Source organism: Dermacentor albipictus, unplaced genomic scaffold (assembly GCF_038994185.2).
Source record: "Dermacentor albipictus isolate Rhodes 1998 colony unplaced genomic scaffold, USDA_Dalb.pri_finalv2 scaffold_27, whole genome shotgun sequence".
NCBI classification, from domain to species: Eukaryota; Metazoa; Arthropoda; class Arachnida; order Ixodida; family Ixodidae; genus Dermacentor; species Dermacentor albipictus.
The window spans coordinates 4,325,675-4,349,715 of NW_027225581.1; the positions used below are offsets into that span (position 1 = coordinate 4,325,675).

Here is a 24,041-nt window from a genome sequence, read left to right on the forward strand (position 1 = left end):
CACTCTTTCGTTTTTCGCCAATCGTAATCGAGACCAAACTATGATCGCTAAAACTGAGATATTGTGTTTCATAAGAGGAACACAGTGGTACAAACTTCGCCGGTACGTATATTCTATCAAGCCTCGCATGGGAATCACCTTGGAAGTGCGTATACCGTGCTTGGCCATCTCGCGTCATTGCATAACCAATGTCCTCAAGCTCTCTCTCAATTACTATCGCGTTCAACAGCTCAGCGCTTCTATCGCGTACTTTGAGGCTCGTCGTTTTATCTTCAGCTGTACAGACGCAGTTGAAATCCCCAAGAAGCACAACATGTCGTTCTGTTTTCAAAAATCCTTCAGCATACTTAAAAATAATTTCGCGTTCATGAATTTTGTTCGGTGCGTAGATGCAGACAGCGCGCCACAGTAGACCAGCAAAAATAAAATCACATGCTACAAGTCTCCCACTTTCGCAGGTGGACACTTTTTCTACAACCGATATGCTATTGCGAATAAAAATGACGCAGCCTCCTGACCGTCCAACAGCATGGCACACACATACACTGTATCTAGATCGAAAAACTTCAACCATCTGTTCTGTTTGCTCCTCACTCTCAATTTTTGTTTCTTGCACAGCCAGAAGGTCAACGTCATTCTCTAAACGCATGCGACTAATCTGGCACTGCCGCCTGCGCGAACACATTCCTCGCACATTCAATGTCGCAACGCGTAGGCTAGATTTAAAGTTAGACGCCATCTCATGGGGTTGCTTGGCCAAGCGTCCTACTCACACCGAAGCTGTGGGGTTCTTGTAGTCATCGTTGAAGGCTACTGGAACGGGTCCTCCGCTAGGGCGGAGGCGTTTTAGGAGCCACCCTACTGCCAGGCGGCACGTTCGGCTGCGGTTTGCGCATAGACCGCCGCGTAGTCGATGCCTTCGTTGGAGGTTCGCCGGTGCCCGACGCAGTAGTTATTCCTGCATTGCCAGTGTCTTCGTGAGCACGCTTTGCAGCGATGCTTCCGGTCGTAATCATCTCGACGTCCGTTGCTTCCTGGCTGACTTCTTGCGGCAGTGACGATGACGCGCTTGCTGCGTTCACGCCTGCGTCGCATGTTGCAGTCTCTGGCTTCGTTTCCGGGGCTGCAGCCAAGGGCTCACCCCCCAGGGTCGCTTCCTGGACAGCTCCTGGGGAGGGTTCAAGGGGCTTTGTAGGAGTCTTCGCCACGTCGTTGTCCTCCCTGCTAGCTTCTTCGGCATCTGCGGCGTCCATCATGTGTTCGGATACTACGTCCCTTTGGAGTGGGCCTGTAACGCTGGCATAAGAGCGCACACATTGGGAATCACCGTGGCCGAAGCGACGACAGACCCCACATCGTGGAACGCGGCACTCTCGCCGGATGTGTCCGATGCCACGGCATCGGAGGCAGAGCGGCGCTCTGCCAGGAACGAAGACGAGCGCCATATCCTCAGCAACACGCAGTTGGTGTGGTAGGTCGTCCACAGTGAGGCCCACATTTAATTTCAGCGTCACCGAGGGGGTGGTTGATCCTTTGTCAATGCAGCCCTTGACCTTCCACTTGTCTCTGCTAATTTCCGTCACTTTTCCAAACGGCGCCAAAGCCACTCGCACGTCTTCGTCCGGTACGCCATGAAGCAGCCAGTATAGCTTCAGTCGGACACCTCGGTCACGCGGGTCGATGACCATGCAGCGGTGGTCTTTAACGTTGAACGCTTCAGCTTCTAATATCTTCCTCTTGCCTTCCTCGTCCTTAAACGTCACTGCCCACAGGTGATTCATTTGGTATGCCCCGAGGGCCACCACTTCCGGCAGCAACGAAAGACGTGCAAGGCTATCTCGGACATGCTCCACTCGATATGGCCTGGCTTTCACATCGGCATGCAAAAAAACGGTGTTTAAAACAGAAGCACCTGTGGGCAGATGAGGCAGAACAACCTGGTAGTCTTCAGCCGGCTTTTCAGTACACCTGATACCACGGCCCACACGGGCCGCTGAAACCGCCCCTACAAGGGAGCACATGAAAGCCTCTCAGTTGTCTCGTACTAACCTTTCGCCTTTTACTCAGCCACGAGTTCGATGCTTCCAAGCGGTACAAACGCGCCTCTAGTGAATGCGGTGTTGCCTTCGAAACGAGCCGTGGAAAGTTATACTGCGGTGTATATCGGTAATTATGAACATGTAACTTACAGAAGTCGCAATTACACGAGTAGCGAAGTGCGTTTCCGCTGCATTCCTTCTGCGCTTTTTCTCTTCTGTTGATTTGCGGTCAGGATATTGATAAATTCCCATGCACCCCTCCGACAAGGAGAAGACAGCCTTCGTGACACCTGACGGTCTCTTTGAATTCAACGGTATGCCCTTTGGCTTATGCAACGCTCCAGCGACATTCGAGCGATTTATGGATACCGTGCTCCGCGGACTCAAATGGGAAATTTGCATGTGCTATTTCATCATCATCAGCCTGGTTACGCCCACTGCAGGGCAAAGGCCTCTCCCATACTTCTCCAACAACCCCGGTCATGTACTAATTGTGGCCATGCTGTCCCTGCAAACTTCTTAATCTCATCCGCCCACCTAACTTTCTGCCTCCCCCTGCTACGCTTCCCTTCCCTTGGGATCCAGTCCGTAACCCTTAATGACCATCGGTTATCCTCCCTCCTCATTACATGTCCTGCCCATGCCCATTTCTTTTTCTTGATTTCAACTAAGATGTCATTAACTCGCGTTTGTTCCCTCACCCACTCTGCTCTTATCCCTTAACATTACACCTATCATTCTTCTTTCCATAGCTCGTTGCGTCGTCCTCAATTTGAGTAGAACCTTTTTCGTAAGCCTCCAGGTTTCTGCCCCGTAGGTGAGTACTGGTAAGACGCAGCTATTATACACTTTCCTCTTGAGGGATAATGGCAACCTGCTGTTCATGATCTGAGAATGCCTGCCAAACGCACCCCAGCCCATTTTTATTCTTCTGATTATTTCTGTCTCATGATCCGTATCTGCCGTCACTACCTGCCCTAAGTAGATGTATTGCCTTACTACTTCCAGTGCCTCGCTGCCTATTGTAAATTGCTGTTCTCTTCCGAGACTGTTAAACATTAGTTTTCTCCAGATTAATTTTTAAACCCACTCTTCTGCGTTGCATCTCCAGGTCAGTGAGCATGCATTGCAATTGGTCCCCTGAGTTCCTAAGCAAGGCAATATCATCAGCGAATCGCAAGTTACTAAGGTATTCTCCATTAACTTTTATCCCCAATTCTTCCCAATCCAGGTCTCTGAATACCTCCTGCAAACACGCTCTGAATAGCATTGGAGAGATGGTATCTCCCTGTCTGACGCCTTTCTTTATTGGGATTTTGTTGCTTTCTTTATGGAGGACTACGGTGGCTGTGGAGCCGCTATAGATATCTTTCAGTATTTTTACATACGGCTCGTCTACACCCTGTTTCCGTAATGCCTCCATGACTGCTGAGGTTTCGACTGAATCAAACGCTTTCTCGTAATCAATGAAAGCCATATATAAGGGTTGGTTATATTCCGCGCATTTCTCTATCAGCTGATTGATAGTGTGAATATGATCTATTGTTGAGTAGCCTTTACGGAATCCTGCCTGGTCCTTTGCTTGACAGAAGTCTATTTAGACGACGTCATTATCTACGGCCGGACATTTCACGAGCACAATCAGCGCCTGTCGATCGTTCTTGACAGCATCCAGCAAGCTGGCCTTATTTTAAACTCGAAGAAATGTCATTTCGGTGAGCGTCAAGCCCTCGTACTAGGCTTTCTGGTCGACAAAGACGGCATACGACCAGACCCTGAAAAGGTAGCAGCGGTTCGCGACTTCCAACAGCCACAAACGGTGAAAGATCTGCGAAGCTTTTTGGGCCTTTGTTCATATTTCCGACGTTTTATCAAGAATTTCGCACAGCTTGCCTCTCCCCTCACGTCTCTCCTTCACAAGGACACCCCATACTTGTGGACTGCTGACTGCGAGCCGGCGTTTCAACAGCTGAAATTTTTGTTGACTTCTGGACCGGTACTGCGGCATTTTGATCCAGAGGCGTCAACTGAGCTGCACACTGACGCCAGCGGTGCGGGTGTTGGCGCTGTGCTTGTTCAGCTCTGCGATGGCCGTGAGCATGTCATTGTCTTCGCTAGTCGGACACTTACAAAAGCGGAGACAAACTACACCGTTACTGAACTCGAGTGCCTAGCAGTCGTCTTCGCCATTCAGAAGTTCCGTCCGTATCTACATGGCTGCGCATTCACGATAGTGACTGACCATCGTTCACTTTGTTGGCTGGTTGGGCTGCGTGACCCGTCTGGCCGGTTGGCCCACTGGGCTTTGCGCCTTAAAGAGTACAGCTTTTCCGTTAACTATAAGAGCGGACGCTGTCACACGGATGCTGATTGCCTATCCCGTCTCCCTTGGCCGCACACTAAAGCTGAGGATGATGACTTCGACGACTACCTAGTTTCCATCTCTTCCGACTTTCCAGACCTGCGTGCCTTCGAGAGCGAGCAACGTTGCGACCCTACCTTGAAATCCCTACGGGCAGCTGCACGTGAGCCCGCAGGAACAACACCGTTTACTTTTCGTAATGGTTTGCTGTACAAAAGAAGTTACTCGGCTCGGCCCCCATTGCTTCTAGTTGTGCCCGAAAACCTGCGCCCTGCTGTCCTTCGTTCTATGCATGACGATATCATGTCCGGACACCTTGACTTTACACTCACACTACACCGACTTAGACAGAGATTTTTCTGGCCCAAGCTCTGGAAAACAACGAAACAGTATGTCGCCAGCTGTACTGTTTGCCAGCGCCACAAGCAAACGACGACGGCCCCAGGCTTTACCGGCTCCTACAAACGGGATAAGTAAGGTGGAGGAGCGAAGATTAAGGCGCCTGCAGACAGGTACTCTACTCTTTCCTACAAACATCAAACATTTTGATCCTAACACGGCAGGCTGGTGCGTGCACTGTGGGAAGACCTGTGATATCTTACACATGGTGTCGGCATGTACTCAAAATCCCCACCTCTCCCCTTCACCTAACCCTTCCCCAGAGGCATGAGAGACTGCCCTCTTTAACTGCTCCTCGCTTGAGTTCCAAAGGGCTCTGGTGAACGGGAGCGAGACGAGACGGGGCCTCGTCATGCGGTGTCCGGAGTAGGCACGCCGACAATGTAGAGGGCTACTTCGTGTTCTCCGAACTTTCTCAATTTGACCGATAAAAGTTTTCACGACCACCACCGCATCCGCGCTGATTTCTGCTCTAGGAGAATATGCCAGCGCCTGTTGCAATCACACCGCTGGCAGGAGTTGTTGCATCTGGGTCGCAAGCCCCAAGGGTAGCGTTGGCCTGGCGGCCTGGGGCACAACTGGAAGCATCCGAAGGTCCTGGCAAAGCATGAGTCGACTGCTAACAGAACAACTTGTTTATTCTAGCATCGCAAAAGAGCGGCCGGTCAGGTCGACCGAAGTGGAGAGACGGGAGAGCACGTAACTCGACGGAAGAAATCGGAGCCTCTGTCTTGGCGTCCGGGGCAGCTGCTTTTATACTCTTGGAGTCGAGGGCAAGAAGGAACGCCTCGTCAGAGGCGCACGTGATGCGGGGCACGGACACGCTGAGAGACACGTTGAGACGAGTAGGTGACGCATCCGCCGGGCCGGCGCCGGTAAGACCTCCTCGCTTCACGGGTGGGGGAGCTCCTCTCCCCGGCTGCCGCGCTTTGACAAGCGTGGGCACCAACATGCAAACACACAAACGCACACGCGAAGACACGTGGCATTGAAACATGCCTGGACGCGCACGGCAGGAGGCGTTACGGCAGCGCTGAATGGGCCAAAATATCCGCCGCTTTGAATGAAGCCCCGGCGTCCGTTGCATCCGCGCCGGCTATACCGCGCGTCGTAGCCGAAACGTAACAGACCGCCCCGCTGGGAGAAGGAGATCCCGATGGTCAGGGGACTGCATCCGCTGTCCGGAGGGATGTAGCTCGATGATGCTCATAACCGAAGTCGGTCGTTCTTCGGCGTTTCTTGAGCGCAGCGCACAGAGAAGGCCTCGTTCTTTCATTCAGGTTCACGCAGGACACTGCAAAGTGACTTCGGGAGAGTTGACATTTTTGTTCTCGTTCCCGGCAAGGGTTAGAACTACGCCGAAACTCAACCGCTCAGTCAGCAAGCACGGCACAACCCTTACCAAGTCCTGCCAGGCTCTTTCCCCTTTTATACTACTGCCTATTTCCTTACAGTAGTCTAGCAGCACTCAGAACGCGTCCACAATTTGGAAAATTGCGCTAGAAAGCACGTCATGACTTTGAAACACTAAACAAAAGCAATATCTTAAAAATCCTGACTCAGGAAGAAAAACATCAGCAACAAACAACTTTGAGGGCGATTCCTACGTTAGGGGCTTCGACTTAAGCCATCGGCGTTACCTTTGAGAGTGCTCTTTTTGTAACGCACCTCAAAGGAATATTGTTGCAAAGCGAGGCTCCAGCGCAGGAGGCAGCCATTTGTGGAAGAGATGGTCTGCAGCCACTGGAGAGGGCAGTGATCCGTCTCGGCGCATGCGAAGCAGAGATCGCAGCGAGCGACCGTACACTAGCTCAGCTGTCGAAAACCCCGTAGCCGCATGCGGCGCGGTCCTTAATGCAAACATCACCCCAGGCAGACACAGTTCCCAGTCAGTTTGTTGTTCAAACCACAACGCTCTCAACACGCGCTTCATGACGGAGTGGAGCTTCTCAACGGAATTCGACTGTGGGTGGTACACTGAGCTGTGTAACAGCTTTACCCCGCACCTTTCGAGAAAGGCTGTCGTCAAAGCGCTAGTAAACACTGTGCCCTGATCTGGCTTTGATTTCCGCAGGAAAACCAACTCGCGCAATATGGACAGTAGTGCATTGACTATCTCAACTGAGCTGAGTTCTTTAAGCGGCACTGCTTCAGGGAACTTTGTCGCTGGGCAGATCACAGTCAAAATGAGTCTGTACCCCGTGGTTGTTACCGGCAGAGGTCCCACTGTATCAATAACGAGCCGTCTAAAAGGCTCCGTAATGATAGGTACCAACTTCAACGGTGCCCTCGATTTGTCCCCTGGGTTGCCCACCCGCTGACAGGTGTCACATGTCCTCAAAAAGTGGTTTGCGTCCCGAAAACACCCTGGCCAACAGTACTCTTGCAAGAGACGGTCCTTAGTTTTCTTAACTCATAGGTGTCCGGACCACGAACCCCCATGCGACAAGCGTAACAGATCCTGACGGTAGCACCGAGGCACGATCAACTGATCGAACTCCACTCCCTTGCGGTCTAGATACTTCCGGTACAGGACCCAACCTCTTTCCACAAAACGAGCATTTTTCTTGGCGATACCTTCCTTGACAATGCAGCGTATGTTTTCTAGGCTGCAACCTTTTTTTGCTCGGCTGTCAAAGCCGACCGACTGACTTTTAGCAACCTATTAAGTCCGTCTGACGTAGGCGCGATGAGCAAATCTGCAGATAGCTCTGCTAACTTTCCCGTATCGGGCATTTCCTCTCCGGTGTCTGGTGCCTTCAACGCTACAGGCTCAATTTTATTCAGTTCGGACGTGCTCTGAATATCAGCTTGGTGCGCCTCTGACCCTTTCTCATTGTTCGACAACGTCGGCCCCGCAACTACCGCCTTTGCAGCGACCTCCCGAACCTTCAATCGGGTTAATGCCTGAAGGCTAGCCTCACCAAACAAACGCCCCTTCTCGCGCAGGAGGTGATCGAACCTGTTCAAAAATAGGTACGGGTACTGGGGGGGGGGGCCGCATAGATGACACTGCGGCCTCCGTCTCAAGCGCTCCGAAAGGTCCTTCAATAAGCACTTTTGCTACGGGCAGACACACGCTATGAGCTTCCACGGCTTGCTTGATCCATGCGCACTCGCCCGTGAACATATCGGGTTCTACGTAAGAGGGGTGAGCTACATCCATTGTAGCTGCGGAATCGCGAAGCACTCGGCACTCTTTCCCGTTCACGAGGAGGTCTCGCATGTAAGGCTCGAGAACCTTCATGTTCTCGTCAGTGCTGCATAATGACAAAAACACGACTTTTGTTTTCGTTTCGGGACACTGCGCCGAAAAGTGACCCGGCTTCTGGCACGTATAACACACGCGCGCTTGCCTCGTCTCGAACCGCTTTCTGCATTCGGCTTCGGCTGCCGCCGTCTCCTTAGGTTCGGTCAGACTGCTTTCACTCGCATCCGCACTACGTGTGTTCCCCCTCGCTCTCATGGGCGTGAATTTCGGCCTCTCAAACTTGGAGCCAAATTCTCCCTTTTGGCCGTCCTTAGCTCCGCGAGCCCGACGCGTCACAAACTCTTCGGCTAGCTCAGCGGCCCTAGCCACCGTACTAACGTCTGGCCTATCCAAGACCCAGTACTGCAAGTTCTTAACCGAGTATAAAACTGTTCCAGCCCGAAACACTGCACAACTTTCTCGTGGTCACCAAACGCTTTCTCTTCTTTGAGCCACTCCTGCATGTTTGACATAAGCCAGTAGGCAAACTCTGTATATGACTCACTTTTGCCTTTCTCATTTTCCCGAAACTTCCGACGGAACGCCCCTGCTGACAGCCTGTACTTTTTTAGGAGACTCGATTTCACTTTGTCGAAATCCTCTGCCTCCTCTCTCTTCAAGCGAGCGACTACGTCGGCCGCCTCGCCGGGTAACAAAGTGAGCAAGAGCTGTGGCCACGTTTACCGAGAGAACCCCTGCTTCTCGCACGTTCGCTCAAAGTTAACCAGGAACAAACGAATGTCATCTCCAAGCGCAAACGGCCGCATCAGGTCAGTCATTTTGAACAATACTCGTTCTCCTGCACCGTGTGCCTGACTTCCATTAAGAGCGCGTTCCATCTCTACGTCGAGACGCTTCATTTCCAAAGCATGGTCGTGCTCTTCTTTCTCTTTTTGCTCTTCAAGTTCGCGCTCCTGTTTCTCTTTTTGCTCTTTAAGTTCGCGCTCCTGTCTTTTTGCCCTCTCCTCAATGGTCTCAAGGCATTCCGGCAGCTCGTCATCCTCAGCTTCTATCTCAAGAATAGCCCTTAGCAGTTGTGGTTTTCTGAGTTTGTCTGAGACATCCAGACCCAACTCTCTCGCAAGCTCCAGCAATTTCGGTTTGCGCAACGACTTCAAATCCATGGCTGCTCTGAATGCTGCTTTCTCTACTGCCTACTATTGTCTTTCCGCAAACTAACCCGGCAGCAACGACAACCACAATTACCAGCTCTGTTTCTGACACTAACAAAAGCCTGGCAAAACTCAGAAGAAAGTCCCGCACTCACCAAACCTTGCAGCCAAGAATTCAGCGCAGTCGTTCCACTGCAGGCAACCAGTCATCACACAGGGCTCGTTGCACTGCTCCCGGATGCTCGTTGTGCTGCTTAGGATACAGTCAACCGCATATCTTCGCTGCTGGCCTCCGTTGTCGCGATCTCACCGCTGGCAGACAGTTGTTGCAATCTCACCGCTGGCACCTGTTGTAGCAATCGCACCACTGGCACGAGTTGTTGCATCTGTGTCACAAGCCCCAAGGGTAGCGTTGTCCTGGCGGCCTGGGGCACAACTGGAAGCATCCGAAGGTCTTGGCAAAGCATGAGTCGACTGCTAACAGAACAGCTTGTTTATTCTAGCATCGCAAAAGAGCGGCCGGTCAGGTTGACCGAAGTGGAGAGACGGGAGAGCACGCTACTCGACGGATGAATTCGGAGCCTCCCTCTTGGCGTCCGGGGGCAGCTGCTTTTATACTCTCGGAGTCGAGGGCAAGAAGGAACGCCTCGTCAGAGGCGCACGTGATGCGGGGCATGGACACGCTGAGAGACACGTTGAGACGAGTAGGTGACGCATCCGCCGGGCCGGCGCCGGTCAGACCTCGTCGCTTCACAGTTGGGGGAGCTCCTCTCCTCGGCTGCCGCGCTTTGACACGCGTGGGCACCAACATGCACACACACACACACGCACACACGAAGACACGTGCCATTGAAACATGCCTGGACGCGCATGGCAGGAGGCGTTACGGCAGCGCTGAACGGGCCAAAATGTCCGCCGCTTTCAATGAAGCCCCGGCGTCCGTTGCATCCGCGCCGCCTATACCGCGCGTCGTAGGCGAAACGTAACACGCCACAGCGCGAGGACCACTTTCTCAGCCTCACAGGCAGAGCGCCGCTTTGGTCAATGCCGTGGGTTCTACACAACTTGAAAGGAGCCCCGCCCCAGTGCCCCTTCACTCACGGCCTGCGAGCTGCGCGCGAGAGATCGCGTTATGAGAGCCCGAGGAGACGGCCAAGGAACATTGTAGCCAGGGTATCTCGCGCATTGATACCACCCTTAGGGATTTACCCATAGCAGTGGCGTTGCTAGGTCGTCTGGCACCCGGGGCCCATAAATTATATGGCAGCGCCCCCCTCTGCGCTGTATTCAGGAAGAGCAGAATATCGAAAATTTCCGAGGTGTGCGGGGTATGTTTCAGAACTAGCGCAGCCGCCTTGGATACGCCCTCCCCCCCCCCCCCTCTTCGCTTTTATTCCCTGAGATCACGAATGAAGCAGGTATACACGCTGTTTTATTTTCTGCACCAAATAACACAGGGTGCTGCGTTGATAACTTGTAATGAGCGCATTTGCACATACTCTGTCAGAATGTAAGGCCTCGTGGAAAATCTGGATGACAAGTCACAAAAATATTTCAATAAAACTTTCATTGGCGATTTCAGAGGCTATATCGCATTTGCATAGTTAAAGCCCGACAGTCATAAGTTGCCCAACAGCAACTCCACAAAAACGTCGTCGGCACTACCGCATGCAGTGTTTTGGCTGTGCGCAGCCTTGAACCCGAACGAAAATTAAATAACGTGTCAGTGACGCGGATCTCCTCACCCTATTAGAAAATGGCACGTGTTTGCCTGTGGCGCGGGAGTCAAGGCTATGACACTTCCGAAGTCTGTCATTCTGATCCATAAAAACTTTCTTTATTTGCTACTATTGGCGAACGTCGTTATCCTATAGCTCCGCTACTGCCTCAATGTTGGGAAAGAAATAGAGCCCGCTCAACGTCGATTCTTGGCGTCACCACGCAAAAAGCGAGAAGGCCGCGATGAAGCCCGCGCCAGCGAAAGCATGAGCTACAGTTGGTCTGTCGGTATGTCCGGTATGTCCGGTATATCCGGTATGTCGGCTACATGAGCTCGCGCTGCTGGTTACGGGAGCATTCTTTACCATTTACGTCCGCTCAAGCCGGCGGTAAATGGGGAGTCTTCAGACATATATGACACCCCCCACAACTGGCACCAGGGACCCACGGACTCCTCCCCCCCCCCCCCCGCCCCTTTACTACGCCACTGATCCCTAGATCTAGGGCTTTACTTCTCGTTCAGGGAGTCACAAATTTTTTTTTGAATCTAGGGATTTTTGAGAGGCTCGATAGTTCTCACGTTAAGTTCGTTAATGGCAGATGTAACGATTATTCTCACGTTTTTAAACGTGAGAATACGTTTAAACGTGAAATATTTTTTTTAAATAAACAGTAAAAGAATCGAATTACTGCAGCAACCTGTTTTTCTTTAAAGCAGCGTTGCTGTTGTGCCGGGCTGGCAAAGTACCAGAGGAGTTCTGGTACACTAGATTATCGACTGCTGCACACCGAGAGGAAAACGAAACCTTACTTTGGTGATTGTTAAATTTGGACGCACTTATCATCTTTAGCGCCGCGAGTGACTACTGTTCTGCGAAGCGACGACTGCAACTTCCACTTATTCCCGGAAAAACAAGCTAGGTTAGCACTCACCTTGTACCTTCATAATACAAAAATGTTGCAAGCCCAGAACGGAAACTTCAGGAACAGGACACAATGAGCAAGATGAGGCAAGCAGAAAGAAAGCGATAGTATATGACAAAAAATATGTCGTCAAATAGGAGGCTAATTCCAAGCTCTAAGGATGGCTACCACACTGCAAAATATGTTCCTTTTGTTTCTACTAGATGCAAAAGAAAGGCTAGGGTTGCGGCTAATAATCTTTCTGCCTCTAACAGACGCAGAGCAAACGAACTAGAGAGCTAACTGCGTTGAGACTTTGTTGAAGGAGAAGGGGTCACAATAACTACACAATAATTAAATCCTGGGGATCTTATCTCAAGCTAGATATTTTTGGAGCGCACCAATCTAGGGATAAAACACTCACTTCAGCTGCCATTCCTGAGGTACAGTATGCGGCGGCGCCGATACGCGGGAAGGCTCTGCCGGCCTCGAGGGGAGCGTGTGCCCTTCGCGTGCACTCTCGAGATCAGCTGTAGGGCAGGGAAGAAACTGCCACGCGCATTCATCAGGAGGTGCGATATTCTCTTTGGTTAATGTCATAGCAAAGTTTAGCGGTGGTAATCAATGCCAAAGCAGTTACTTCCCATTTGACTGACTACGCAAATCGCTGTATATTTTTTAGCAAGGCATGATACAGATTTGAAGCCACGCACTCTACAATGCATCCCACTATCCCTAAAAAAAGGTTGGGAAGGCAAATTCAGTAAAACCCTTCGATACATCCCATTGTTTTAGCATAACGCGCTCTTTCTTGATGGCACTGATAGCCTCAACTCCCCTCCCCCCACCCAAGCGCCTCCACCCATTCGCCCAGAGGGCTGGCAAATTGATTGCATGACTTGCACACACGAGCGTATGGCCGCAGACCATAAAGGACGTACGGTGCTGCCTACAAGCGGCGCGCGTGAGATTGATGTGGAATGGATTCGGCTGTCCCAGCAGCCAGCTGCATGCCCGTGTCGTCTGCTCAACGTTATATGCCATCGTCACTGCACGCAGATGACGGTGCGTTTAGTGTGCCATAGACATAGGCATGCTGATGACATAACTACGAGTTACCAAAGTACGTCACGGGAGCGAGCACTGTTAAGGAAAAATTCTAGTTCATTTAGCAACGAAACACCACTGCATTGGCACTTTTATTTGCCGAGAAAAACATACGCAAAAGAGGTGTAACGAAGGCCCTCGTTTTGAAGAAGTAAACCTAAATGGGGGAAACGGGAGACGTTCAGTAGCGTATCATCCCTCCACGCGCCCTTATCACCTCACGCATCCTCGAAGGAAGGGACTCGACCAATGCTTCAATGAAGCAAGTGTCCGCTCGAATTGAATTCCAAGCTTCTTGGACAGCGACCCACAAGTCGTCATGAGATGCACTGTGGAGGCCTTGCTTGGACAGGGTGCTCTTCATTCGGCCCCAGACATGTTCAATAATATTCATGTCCGCACCCTTTGGGACCCATTGAAGCTGGGGCACACCGCGATCGTCTAACAGTGTCTTGACCCGGTTTGCTGTGTGGATGGGGGATAGGTCCTGCTGAAAATAAGTTTCCATCGGGAAACGGCCCATCCAGGACATATGGAATCATTGTATAGTCCAAGATGTCGCAGTATTTCTCCCACGTCAGGGCACCCTCGATTCGGACCAGTGGACCCAGTCCTTCGGCTGACACGGCTCCCCACACATTTACAGCAGTCCTGCCACTTGTAGCCACTTCCCGAATATATTCAGGGTTGTAGCGAGCGTTGTCCGGATGCCAAACACGACGTTTCTGGTCCCAGACAGTGGTGAATGTTGACTCTTCTGAAAATAGCAGTCTTTTCCATTGGTCGACGCTCCATCCACTGTGATATTTGCAAACTGGAGACGGGCCGCCTTGTTTCCCTCAGTCAACCTTGGCTTCTGCACAGCAACCCGGCTCTTTAGACCTGCTTCTGCTAGTCTTCTTCTCACCGTTGCAAGTGATACAGAAACACCTGCAGTATCGGCAAATCCTTTAGCATCACCGAATGGGTTAGCACACACTGCAGCGATCAAGACCTCGTCTTCTTCTACTGTAGTTGCCCGTGGGCGTCGTTCATGTGGAGCATCTGAAATGCGGCCTTGTTCAGGGTATGCTTGCACAATTCGGTTGACTGTGTGTGTAGACCGCCCCGTCATCTCTGCGATCTTCCGCTGAGAATAACACCGCAAAGAAAGCTCTACAATCTTCAGCCGTTCGCTTTCTGGAACACTGGCCATATTACCAGGAGCACTGCACTCAGATCGCTAGTTATACAGCGATCAAAGCGCAATTTTATCGCCACTGCCGCCAGGGCGCCGCTTCACCGCGTAGTTCAGTTCAGTATCGTCTGCCTGTGACGCGGTAGCAGACGACACTGAGAGCAGTACGCCTAGCAGAGAGTTCGTCTGCGTCGTTATTACATATTGCGCGTTTGAAACACTGGTTATATTTAAAGCGACAGCGTTACTGGCCTAGTCGAGCGAGTTTTGCCGTGTGTGAGAGTAAGACTTTGAAGTTAAGAACTGATACCACGTGACTCGCTGCCGTTGCACCGACCGCCGCCTCGCCAGATGCGTCTAAGTGACTAACTACGCGACTCGCCGATCTCTTGAAAGGCAGACGGTGCCGTGCTCTCTTCCGCCTCGCAGTTTTTCGCTATATTCAGACCAGTGCTTCAGTTGAGCCGTCGTGCGATGGTATAAAGCAGCGTGGACTCTGGTCTACCTGTGGCGAAGTTGTCTGCACGGTCCCAGTGGCGAAAGCGGCAAGCTGAGTCGGACCATCCTCCAGATGTCATTCGGCTTGCTAATGAGATAAAGCGGACACGTGAGTACGGGCGCGCTAAGTGGCAGGTTGAAACCAGTGAAGAACGGGAACTTCGGCGAGCTTAGCGCGGGCTGAAGGCGGCAGGAGGACGACAGGACGAGCTTTAGAGGCGGCAATGGACGCCTCGCCTTCGACTTCGACGATGGCCTCGAAAACTGGTGAAACGACGGTAGTGAGTGGTCCCAGTATGGAACATTCGACTAGTTCGGTTGGGAAACTGGGCATGGGCTATGAGGATCCAACTACTATTCGTGAGCTGACTCACCTTTAGGGGCGCAGCGAGGATCTTGCCACATTGTGTCACATGGAGGTTCACTCACAGCTCGTTGCCGGGGACTATATTTTGTTGCTTGCGGATGTATTCGCGCTGTTTTGTGGAGAACACCAGTACTTTGGCGAACACATCCAGTACTTGACGTCGAGCAGTTTTGACGTGTTTAAGTCACCGTAACCAATCGCACCGAAGTTTCGGAATTTTCGGCGTGTCATATCCGCTCGAGATCGCGGTCTGGCTGACGAACGTTTTCGCGGAGTCTACATAGAGGAATCGAATGGCTTCTGAGTCACAGGTGTCACTGAAGGAAGGGAGTACGTTAGCACCATGTTCATTCATTACTCTAAGTAAGGGAGTGGGCAATTTTCCATCAATTAGCTTGCAACCAATGCAGCCACGCTCGCCGAGGGTGCCTTCACTTGTCAATCTTTCTAATAATGTGCCGCGTTTGCTCCACTAACTTCTTCGTCGCAGTAGCAATAGATTACGTTTTCGAGTTGACGGCTTCTTTTGTTCTCAGTAGGGAATGTAAAGCTGTCTGTAGCGAGAAGGGGAAGCCAAATAAGTCGGCATGTGGATATATGTAACGTGCTCACGTAAAAATGCATGTGCTTTTGCGGAGATATATCCGTGTGCGTGGACAGAGTGTTTCAATTCACAGTGAAATTTCACCAAACAAGCATGACAAAATATTTAGCGTGATCGATCGTGCCGGTAGCTTCTCTTGGCGTCGACAGTTTGCGCGTGCTAACGCTAATGCCAAAGGGCTAACCTCCAGAGGGAAAGCGAGAAAACAAGCAGTTGTCTCCGCCCGTCAAGACGATCTTAACCATCCGACGACGTGCGTTCCTATACATGCTTAAAAAAGTTGCATAAGGAAAAGCCGATCGTCGTCATCGGGGGCTTGCGCGGGTACCGTCTGTTGCTTACACATACTTTCCAGCTTGTGTCTGCTTACCCGCCGCTATGTGTGTGTGGACTTCGCTCCCAGGCGCACTCCTTTCGCGGACCTTATCCGGAATAAAGGCACTTCGTTTACGGTTGCGATGTCGGCCAGTCATCACTCCCTCGCAGTCTATTCGAGACAGATGCGGGATTCATGTCTCGAGTACATGAAGTTAATGCCGGACGATCTTTTACATAGGCAAGCCATCGCGCAACGGTTCCTTGTTGTAGTAATGCGCGCGGTCCAAGATTGAGACCGGTGCTGCTGGCCCGTTAAGACAAGATGTGGCGAAAAAGAAAACCGACCGTAATAGACTGCATCTTTAGTCATCAGCAAGTGCGTGCAACTTTGTAGCACGTTTGAAATGCGTTATGATCACAACTGTGGCAGTTGTTTGCGCGAGTGAACGTTCTGATGACAAAGGTGAATACGAGCACAATTACCCCACAGGAGCTCCGTGCATCGGACACCTTAAAAAATAATAGATGCCAGGAATGACGAAATCGTTTGCTCAGAACGGACGAAAATATATATGTAAGCGTCACTTTCATACCCATGCGCGGAGATTCACAATGCATAAAATCCTGCGGCGCCGATTGTTGCAGCAGGAAGGAAACTTGTGAAGCGGTTGTCACCGTGTTGACACGTACTGCAGAACGCTGTAGAAGTAGTTTCCAGGTCATTTTTTTTCTTTTTTCTTGGCTCCACCTGCCATATACTAAGGTTTTTTATTCGGCTGGCACGGGGCATCTGATACTTTCACTTCCAATGAGCGTTGCTTGCTTCGGTTGGATTGGTTGAGTCATGAATAGACCTCGTGTTCTAGAGAGAGTGGTTGGGCTCGATTTCCTTTGCGTGGCCAAGATTAAAATGGCGTCAAACTACTTTACAAAAAGCGAACAGAATTAGCTGCCATAAAACTAAACCGTGAACAAACGATGCAAACAATGCAAAATATGGGGTTGTCAATGTGCGCCTAGCTCGGCTTAGCAACACAGTATAACCAAGCATAACAAGCTTTCGCTTGCATAACTGGGCCTATCCGAGCTGAGCCGCAGTCAGTTTTTACCGTGAAGAAAAAGCGAATACATATTATTTAAAAACCTTTTAAAAATCTGTATGATGTGAGCCGCATGTCAGTACATAATGCGGCAGTCTGTAACTGCCGTCTGTTCCGAGTTGTTGCTTATTGCAGACGTGGAATACATGATACACTTCGGTAAACGTCTACTGTTGCTTCTTGGTTGTGTCGATGTGGCCGTCATGTCACGGCTGCTGAACAAAGAATGGGTACGAATTAAAGATCCCTGGACAAGGCAATATTTCGAGAGACAAATTGGGATAATGGTGGGAAAGTAAACGCAGAGCGTAAATAGAATCACACAAGCGAAGAGAGAAGATGGCTGAATCACGGGTGCTCCTAATCATCGTAGCCCTAAGGTAACAGAAGAATTCGAAGACGAAGCCGTTCTTGCTGCCACCCACATGAAACGCTTTGGAACTGCCAAATCACTAGTTTGGCACTGCCAAACTGGTGCCAGCGTGTTTGCCAGCCAATCAACACTGAAACGGCAGCTACCGGAAGGCGACCTCCATGGCCACGTAGCGGCGCAGATACCACCGATATCGGCACAAACCAAAACTGAGCGCCTATTTTTCGCCAACGAACACGCCTCGTGGGGCGCAGGTAGGTAGAATATAGTCGTATTCACCGATTAATCTGCCTTTACGACCGTGAGTGATTTCCAAAGGCGCATCTGACGTTCCGATTACTAAAGGTCTCACCTTCACTATGCACAGAAGATGCGCAGTCAATGTGTGGGACGCCGTATCCAGAGGGAAACCTTCTGTGCTGCATTGGATAGATGGGAGCAGTACACCAGAGAAATGCTACGACATACGCAATCTCGTCATGCTTTTATATGTTCAAGACCGCGCTATCCCGATAGTGATATTATTTTTTCAACAGGACGTCTCCTCTGTGCACGCATCACGAAAGTGGACGGACTTCAAATCTATCTTAACGTTAGAAGGCTTCGATGGCTACCAAAAGAGCCTATATAAACATAATTGAGCATATATGGGGCAAAAGAAAGCTGAACATCTTGAGGAGCGAATGTCATGGCATTTTGGCAAGTGCGCTCTCGGAGGCCGTAGAAAGGAAGTGAGACTGTGCGAATGCCGACTCCAGCTTTGACGCACTGTACAGACCGCTGCCTTCTCGAATAGAGGATGTCACTGACCTCCAAGGAGGCATAACCCGACACTGGGCCTGAGGCGACGTGCAAGGACATACAAATTAATTCACTGAAATTTGGCGTCACCTACAGCTGAATCCTAAACCTTTCAATGTCAGACTGTCAGACAGACGCTCGTCGTCTCATGACCAAGAATGATTCCCTTTTAATGTACCGTCATGAAATATATACAGACAGAATGATCACATGACTTGTGTGAGAACTGGTTCAAAGAAATGAAAGCATAGCGCTTATCTTAGCGCGTGTCTGTGGCTCAGGCACACACACAGTGCGTATCAGGATGACGTCACATCTTTCCCATTTTACAAGCACTGTGTGCCTACCAAGAAAAGAAAGCACTTTGCAAATCAGTCATCAATGCCGAGTCTTTTCGGCGCTCGTACGACGCGACCGTATCGCGTAGTTCTTTGCTCGGGTCTCGAAGTTTCGTTCGGTGGAAGGGTTCCCTGGTTGTCGCACGATTGCTTAGCCACGATGTCCGCGTTGTCGGTCGTGTCCGTTGGCAGGCTGCTTTGTTGAGGCTGTTCGGCCGGGACGGGACTGGTTTCTCCTCCGCTTGGGAGCAGGAACAGATGGCGTCTGTTTCTGCGTACGGTGCCCCCTGCAGTCTGGACCCAGTAGGATCTTGGTGTTGAGGAAGGACGATGGACTGTGCCCTCGGCGCATCTGTCTCTCAGCCATACTTGGTTGCCTGCGGATAAACTGGGAAGAGGTCTCGCAGCATGACGTCTGTCAAAATATATCTTTTGTTTCTGTCTGCATTTTTCGTCCTGCTTTTTCCAAGAAACGGTTGCCACTCGCGGTTTTAAAGCGGATGGCATGCATGGCACTCGTGAGCGTAAGCGGCGGCTCATTAGCAGTTGCTCTGGGCTATAGCTGGTTGGGCCCGGTCTGTTTCTATATTTCAGCAAGGCAATGTATGGGTCCGGCGCTTTCTTCAGTAGTCTTTTGAGAGTCCCTACCATGCGCTCAGCTTCCCCGTTAGCTTGTGGGTAACGAGGGCTCATTGTGACATGCTTGAAGCCGTATTTTCTTGCAAAATCAATGAAAGCAGATGAGATGAACTGTGGTCCGTTGTCTGATAATACCGTTTTCGGTATTCCATGCCTAGCGAAGAAGATGCTTTTCAGGTGCTGAATGACCACCTGTGACGATGTTCCTTGATCCAGTAGGGCCAGCTCAGGATACCTGGAATGGTAGTCAACAACAAGATAGACAGCTCCTTTCATTTCAAACAAATCAATTCCGACTTTCTCCCATGGAAGCTCCGTTGTTTCAGACGGGATCATCGGTTCGGAAAATTGGGTGCGCTCTGCAACACAAATTTGGCAGTTGGCTACCGTTGTTGCAATTTCCTGGCTGATTCCCGGCCACCAGACTGATTCCTTGGCGTTTGCGCGGCAGCGGGCAATACCTTGATGCGCTTCGTGGATTCTCTGAAGCATTTCTTTCCGCATAGATCTTGGGATTACTAGTCTGGCGTCCTTTAGAAGCATCTGCTTGTAAACCGTGATGTTGCCACGATGCGCCCAGAATGCTTTGAGAACTTGCGGTAGCCGATCCTTTGCGGGCCAACCTTGCATGCAAGCTTCGAGCAACGATGCGCACTCGGGATCCGTTGCCTGCGCTGAGCGTATGCAATCGAGCATGTCATCAAAGAGCACATATAGTACGACTCCATCCACGTGAGCCGAGACGTCAGCTTCAGACAATTCCCCGATAGACAGTCTCGTGTTCATCCCTCTGGCTCGAGAAAGAGTGTCCGCTGTAGCGATGGTTTTACCAGGGACGTGTGTGAGCGTGAACGAGTACCGCATAAGACGCATTCTGAACCTTTGGATTCTTGGTGGAAGAGAATCGAGAGGGTCGCGACCCAGTAGCGGAAGGAGGGGCTTGTGGTCTGTCTCAAATAAAAACGTGAGGCCTCTCAGAAATTCGTCGAAGCGTTCTGCTGCCCAGGTCAAAGCCAACGCTTCCTTCTCTATTTGTGAATACCTCTGCTCTGTTTTTGTGAGCGATCTGGAGGCATATGCCATTGGACGTCTTTCGCCAGATGGCTGATCCTGGAGCAGTACAGCGTCAAAACCTTGCGAAGACGCGTCCGCCGAAACGATTGCCGAATACATGGGGTTGTACCTTGCCAGGCATCTGTTAGAGCTGAGAGTAGTCTTGATCTTCTCAAAAGCTTCCTCTTGTTGAGTTCCCCAACACCAGTCGCTGTCTTTGTTGAGGAGGCTGCGTAAAGGCGCAGATATAGACGCAGCATCAGGAAGAAACCTTGCGAGGTGGTTCATCATGCCTAATAAGGAACGAACCTCAGCGACGTTTTGGGGTCGAGGCCACTCCTTGATTGCTCTGATCTTCTCAGGATCTGGGCGCACACCATTGGCGTCAAAGATCATGCCCAGAAATGCTACTTGGTCAACAGCGAAACAACATTTTTCCTTGTTAAGGGTTACTCCTGTTTGTTCCAGTCGGTCGAGCACGTTACGAAGGCGGTTGTCATGTTCCATTTTGTTCTTGCCGTACACCAGAATGTCGTCCATGTAGTTCAGTACGCCGTCTAGACCTTCGATGACCTGCGAGAACTTTCTTTGAAAAATTTCTGGTGCGGATGTGATCCCGAACGGCAACCTGCGGTAGCAGTACCGCCCATACGGCGTTATAAAAGTAGTGAGCTTTTGACACTCCTCGGAAAGTTTTATCTGGTAGAATCCAGAATTCGCGTCCAGTTTAGAAAAGACCTTGGCTTCCTGGAAGCTTCCCATAACTTGCTCTACCGTTGGTAGCTGATGACGCTCGCGTCTGACAAATTGGTTCAATTGAGTTAAGTCGACGCATATCCTTACTGCTCCAGACGGCTTCATTACGGGTACAATAGGAGCGCACCATTCTGTCGGTTCCTCGACCTTTTGTATCATTCCTTCTCTCTCTAGCCTGTCCAGTTCTTGCTTGACTTTTTCCTTCATGGGAATAGGAATCCGTCTGAGTGTAGACAGAGCGTACGGTGTTGCATTCGGAACGAGACGTATGGTATGTTCTCCAGATATGGAACCCGTGCCTTGGAATACCTTAGGATACCTGCTTACGATGTCGTCAGCAGTTGCTAAGTCATCTAGGAAGCGAATGATTCCAAGGGCTTTGATAGCTGGTAGTCCCAACAAGGGTGTGCGTAAGTTATGCACAACGTAGATGGTCTGCTTCGAACGGTTGTCTTTCCAAGCTACTTCAGCGTCAAACTTTCCTATCGTACGAATGCTTGCACTGTTCGGTCCTTTATGATCACCTGCTTTGTCCAGAGAACGCGGAAGTAAAGGAAAATTTTGCCCGACGACTGTCACTTCGGCTCCCGTACCTACTTTCATGCGGAGCTTATGATCGTTTATCAGTACCGTGACGAAGTGCTCAGATGGTGTGTTCGCAGATCGCTCGACCGTGCCAAGAAATTTATCAGCTTCGGCAATGTCGTCAAGATTCCCGTCTGCTCGTCTCTTTTTTCGGCACGCCTTTTCGAAGTGGCCCAACGTTCGGCAAAACCTGCATCTTTCTTGTTTCGCTGGACAACTGTTTCTCGGATGAAATGGTCCGGCGCAGAAACTGCAGGACTTTTCACGATAAGCTGGCTTGTGACCGCGTGTAAACTTTTTGCTCTTTCCAGGGGTTTTCTCTGGCTTTACTGCGGCGACGCAAGCTTCTGTGATAGTGCCCTCGTGCTCTTTTAGCTCGGCTTGCTGTTTCTTCACTGTTTCGCTTGTACGCGCTTTTGCCAAAGCGGTGCTCAGCGTGAGATTAGGATCCATCTGTAGCTCTTCCGAGAGAAGGTGGTATCGTAGTCCTACTACGAAGCGGTCTCTTATTAGGCGTTCCTTCATTTCTTTGAACTCGCATCTGTCTGCTAGCCTGTTAAGCTCGGTTGCAAACTGGTCTACTGTTTTCCCCAGCTGTTGGCGGCGTAGATTGAAGCGAGCACTCTCGTAGACTGTGTTCTTGGTATGGACGAAATAGCCCTTAAATTTTGACTTTACGAGGTCGAAATCCTCCATTTCTTCGTCTTTGACGTTTAGCGACCGAAGAATCTCCCGTGACTTTCTGCCCATTGTATAGAGAAGAGTCCTTACTTGTACTTCGTCTGGTTTCTCATGTAGTCCGGATGCGAATCTGTAGTCGTCGAATTCGTCCATCCAGGCGGGCCAGTCCGCAGCGTTCTGGAAGTCGAAAGGCCTAGGAGGCTTGATTCCTGCCATGCTGAAGCATTGCTTGACGATTGTCACCGCGAGGACTTGCTCTTGTGGAAGCAGGTGCTCGTTCGCTTCTTGACGGGCTGCTGCAGCGCTACATCGTAGCCAGCCTTGAGATAGCCACTTCTGACACCATGTCAGACAGTCAGACAGACGCTCGTCGTCTCATGACCAGGAATGATTACCTTTTAATGTACCGTCATGAAATATATACAGACAGAATGGTCACATGACTTGTGTGAGAACTGGTTCAAAGAAATGAAAGCATAGCGCTTATCTTAGCTGGTGTCTGTGGCTCAGGCACACACACAGTGCGTATCAGGATGACGTCACATTCAGTTGCTTTCGTTTATGCCTTCTTTTTAATTGTTAAGAGTATGACTACATAGGATAATATCTCTATTAAATTGCTTGACTTTGGTGACTCGCAGTATCAAAATGGGCATAGCACCTTTTCATATATTCGCATAAAAGTGCTTTCAATGTAAAAATAGCGCTGAGCCTCAAGGCCATAGGGGGGGGGGGGTCTGGTGCTAGGAATACCTAGCGCAGTAAAGAGCACATTTTACTAGAACATGATGACGCAGTGAGAATCCCTACTGAACTAGTCTTGCCAGTTAATTGGAGTGATAGCTTAGCAGAGGTTCATATGTTCGTTCCTGTAATATGTGTCATTCCCAGTTACTGAAAGGGCGCACTGTGATCGAACATGGTCATGTTACTCGAATCGTTAGCCCATTTGCAAAGTGAGCTTTATGTAAAGATAGCCCAAGAGAGACGGACGCCGCCTTGTGTGCTATCTATAATGTGTGGATAGAAGAGTGCACTATGCTAAGATGCTCTGTCATGTAACACCAGTCATTAAGTTTCAGCGTGTTAGCTCATTCAGTGATAGCTGAACAGGGCTTTAAAAGCATTCAGATAAGTGGGTACTAAGATTGAGCAGATGAGGAGTCCACCATGTCCGCACGGGGTCATGTAGCACTAATCATTTGTAATCGCCTCATGTGAGCTTACTCTAGTGATTGTTGACCAGGGCTTTAAAGGCCATTTCGTTTGATATACATCATACAGGTAGAAAACCATTGCATCACACCCAAAAGTGGTCATGTGGCAAAACATATTAGTGACTTGGTCGTTACCGTTCATCGATTTGATAGTTGAAGAGGATTTCAAAAACGATATTGGTTGACATGCACCATGCTCTGGGATAGAAGCACGGTGCACTCGGTCGCTATGTGGCACTTTTATCGCAGTCACTAGTGTTTGCCTAGTGAGCACATAAGAGTTATAGCCGAACCAGGCTCCGAACACAATTTCCTTTGATATGCATCAGGCCAGGATACAAACGAGTGCAGTGCTTTCGAATACGGCCACGTGATAAGAGTCACTAGCGACAACATGAAGCCACATTATAGCGATAGCCAGACTGGGCTTCAAAAACCATTTCGTTTGATATGCATCAAGCCAGGGTACACAATATGGCAGCATGCCCGAAAGTAGTCACGTGACCTGAATCACTAGTGACTTGTCTGTGTAAACTCTCTCACTCTCATATTCGTAGAGAGCTTCTCCATCCGCGTCATTGGATATGCGTCATGGGTATGTAGAGATAGTTTCCAGCGCTCCATATGGTGATCGTGCGTCCCT

The 24,041-nt window shown here is 50.4% G+C and overlaps 2 protein-coding genes across 2 annotated transcripts; both read right to left on the bottom strand.

The window, feature by feature from the left end:
* Positions 1 to 788: 788 nt before the first annotated feature.
* On the bottom strand, positions 789 to 1,924 carry LOC139052605 (uncharacterized). The gene has a single exon (XM_070529681.1). The coding sequence runs from the start codon at positions 1,779 to 1,781 to the stop codon at positions 831 to 833; it is 951 nt and encodes a 316-aa protein (XP_070385782.1). The 5' UTR covers positions 1,782 to 1,924; the 3' UTR covers positions 789 to 830.
* Positions 1,925 to 18,014: 16,090 nt separating this feature from the next.
* On the bottom strand, positions 18,015 to 22,398 carry LOC139052596 (uncharacterized). The gene is made up of 5 exons (XM_070529676.1): positions 21,513 to 22,398; positions 20,469 to 20,524; positions 20,290 to 20,388; positions 19,242 to 19,341; positions 18,015 to 18,167 (listed from the first exon to the last, which is right to left on the bottom strand). Exons 1-5 carry the CDS (start codon positions 22,395 to 22,397, stop codon positions 18,015 to 18,017), a joined length of 1,293 nt encoding a protein of 430 aa, XP_070385777.1. The 5' UTR covers position 22,398.
* Between the last annotated feature and the right edge of the window lie 1,643 nt (positions 22,399 to 24,041).

Coding starts and splice junctions, on each gene's coding strand:
- LOC139052605 (XM_070529681.1), bottom strand. CDS start 1,781: ATGAATCACCTGTGGGCAGTGACGTTTAAGGACGAGGAAGGCAAGAGG.
- LOC139052596 (XM_070529676.1), bottom strand. CDS start 22,397: ATGGCAGGAATCAAGCCTCCTAGGCCTTTCGACTTCCAGAACGCTGCG. Junction 19,342..20,289: donor TCTAACAGATGCCTGGCAAG/GTACAACCCCAT, acceptor CTACCATTCCAG/GTATCCTGAGCTGGCCCTAC. Junction 18,168..19,241: donor GGCATGGAATACCGAAAACG/GTATTATCAGAC, acceptor ACGTCGCCTCAG/GCCCAGTGTCGGGTTATGCC.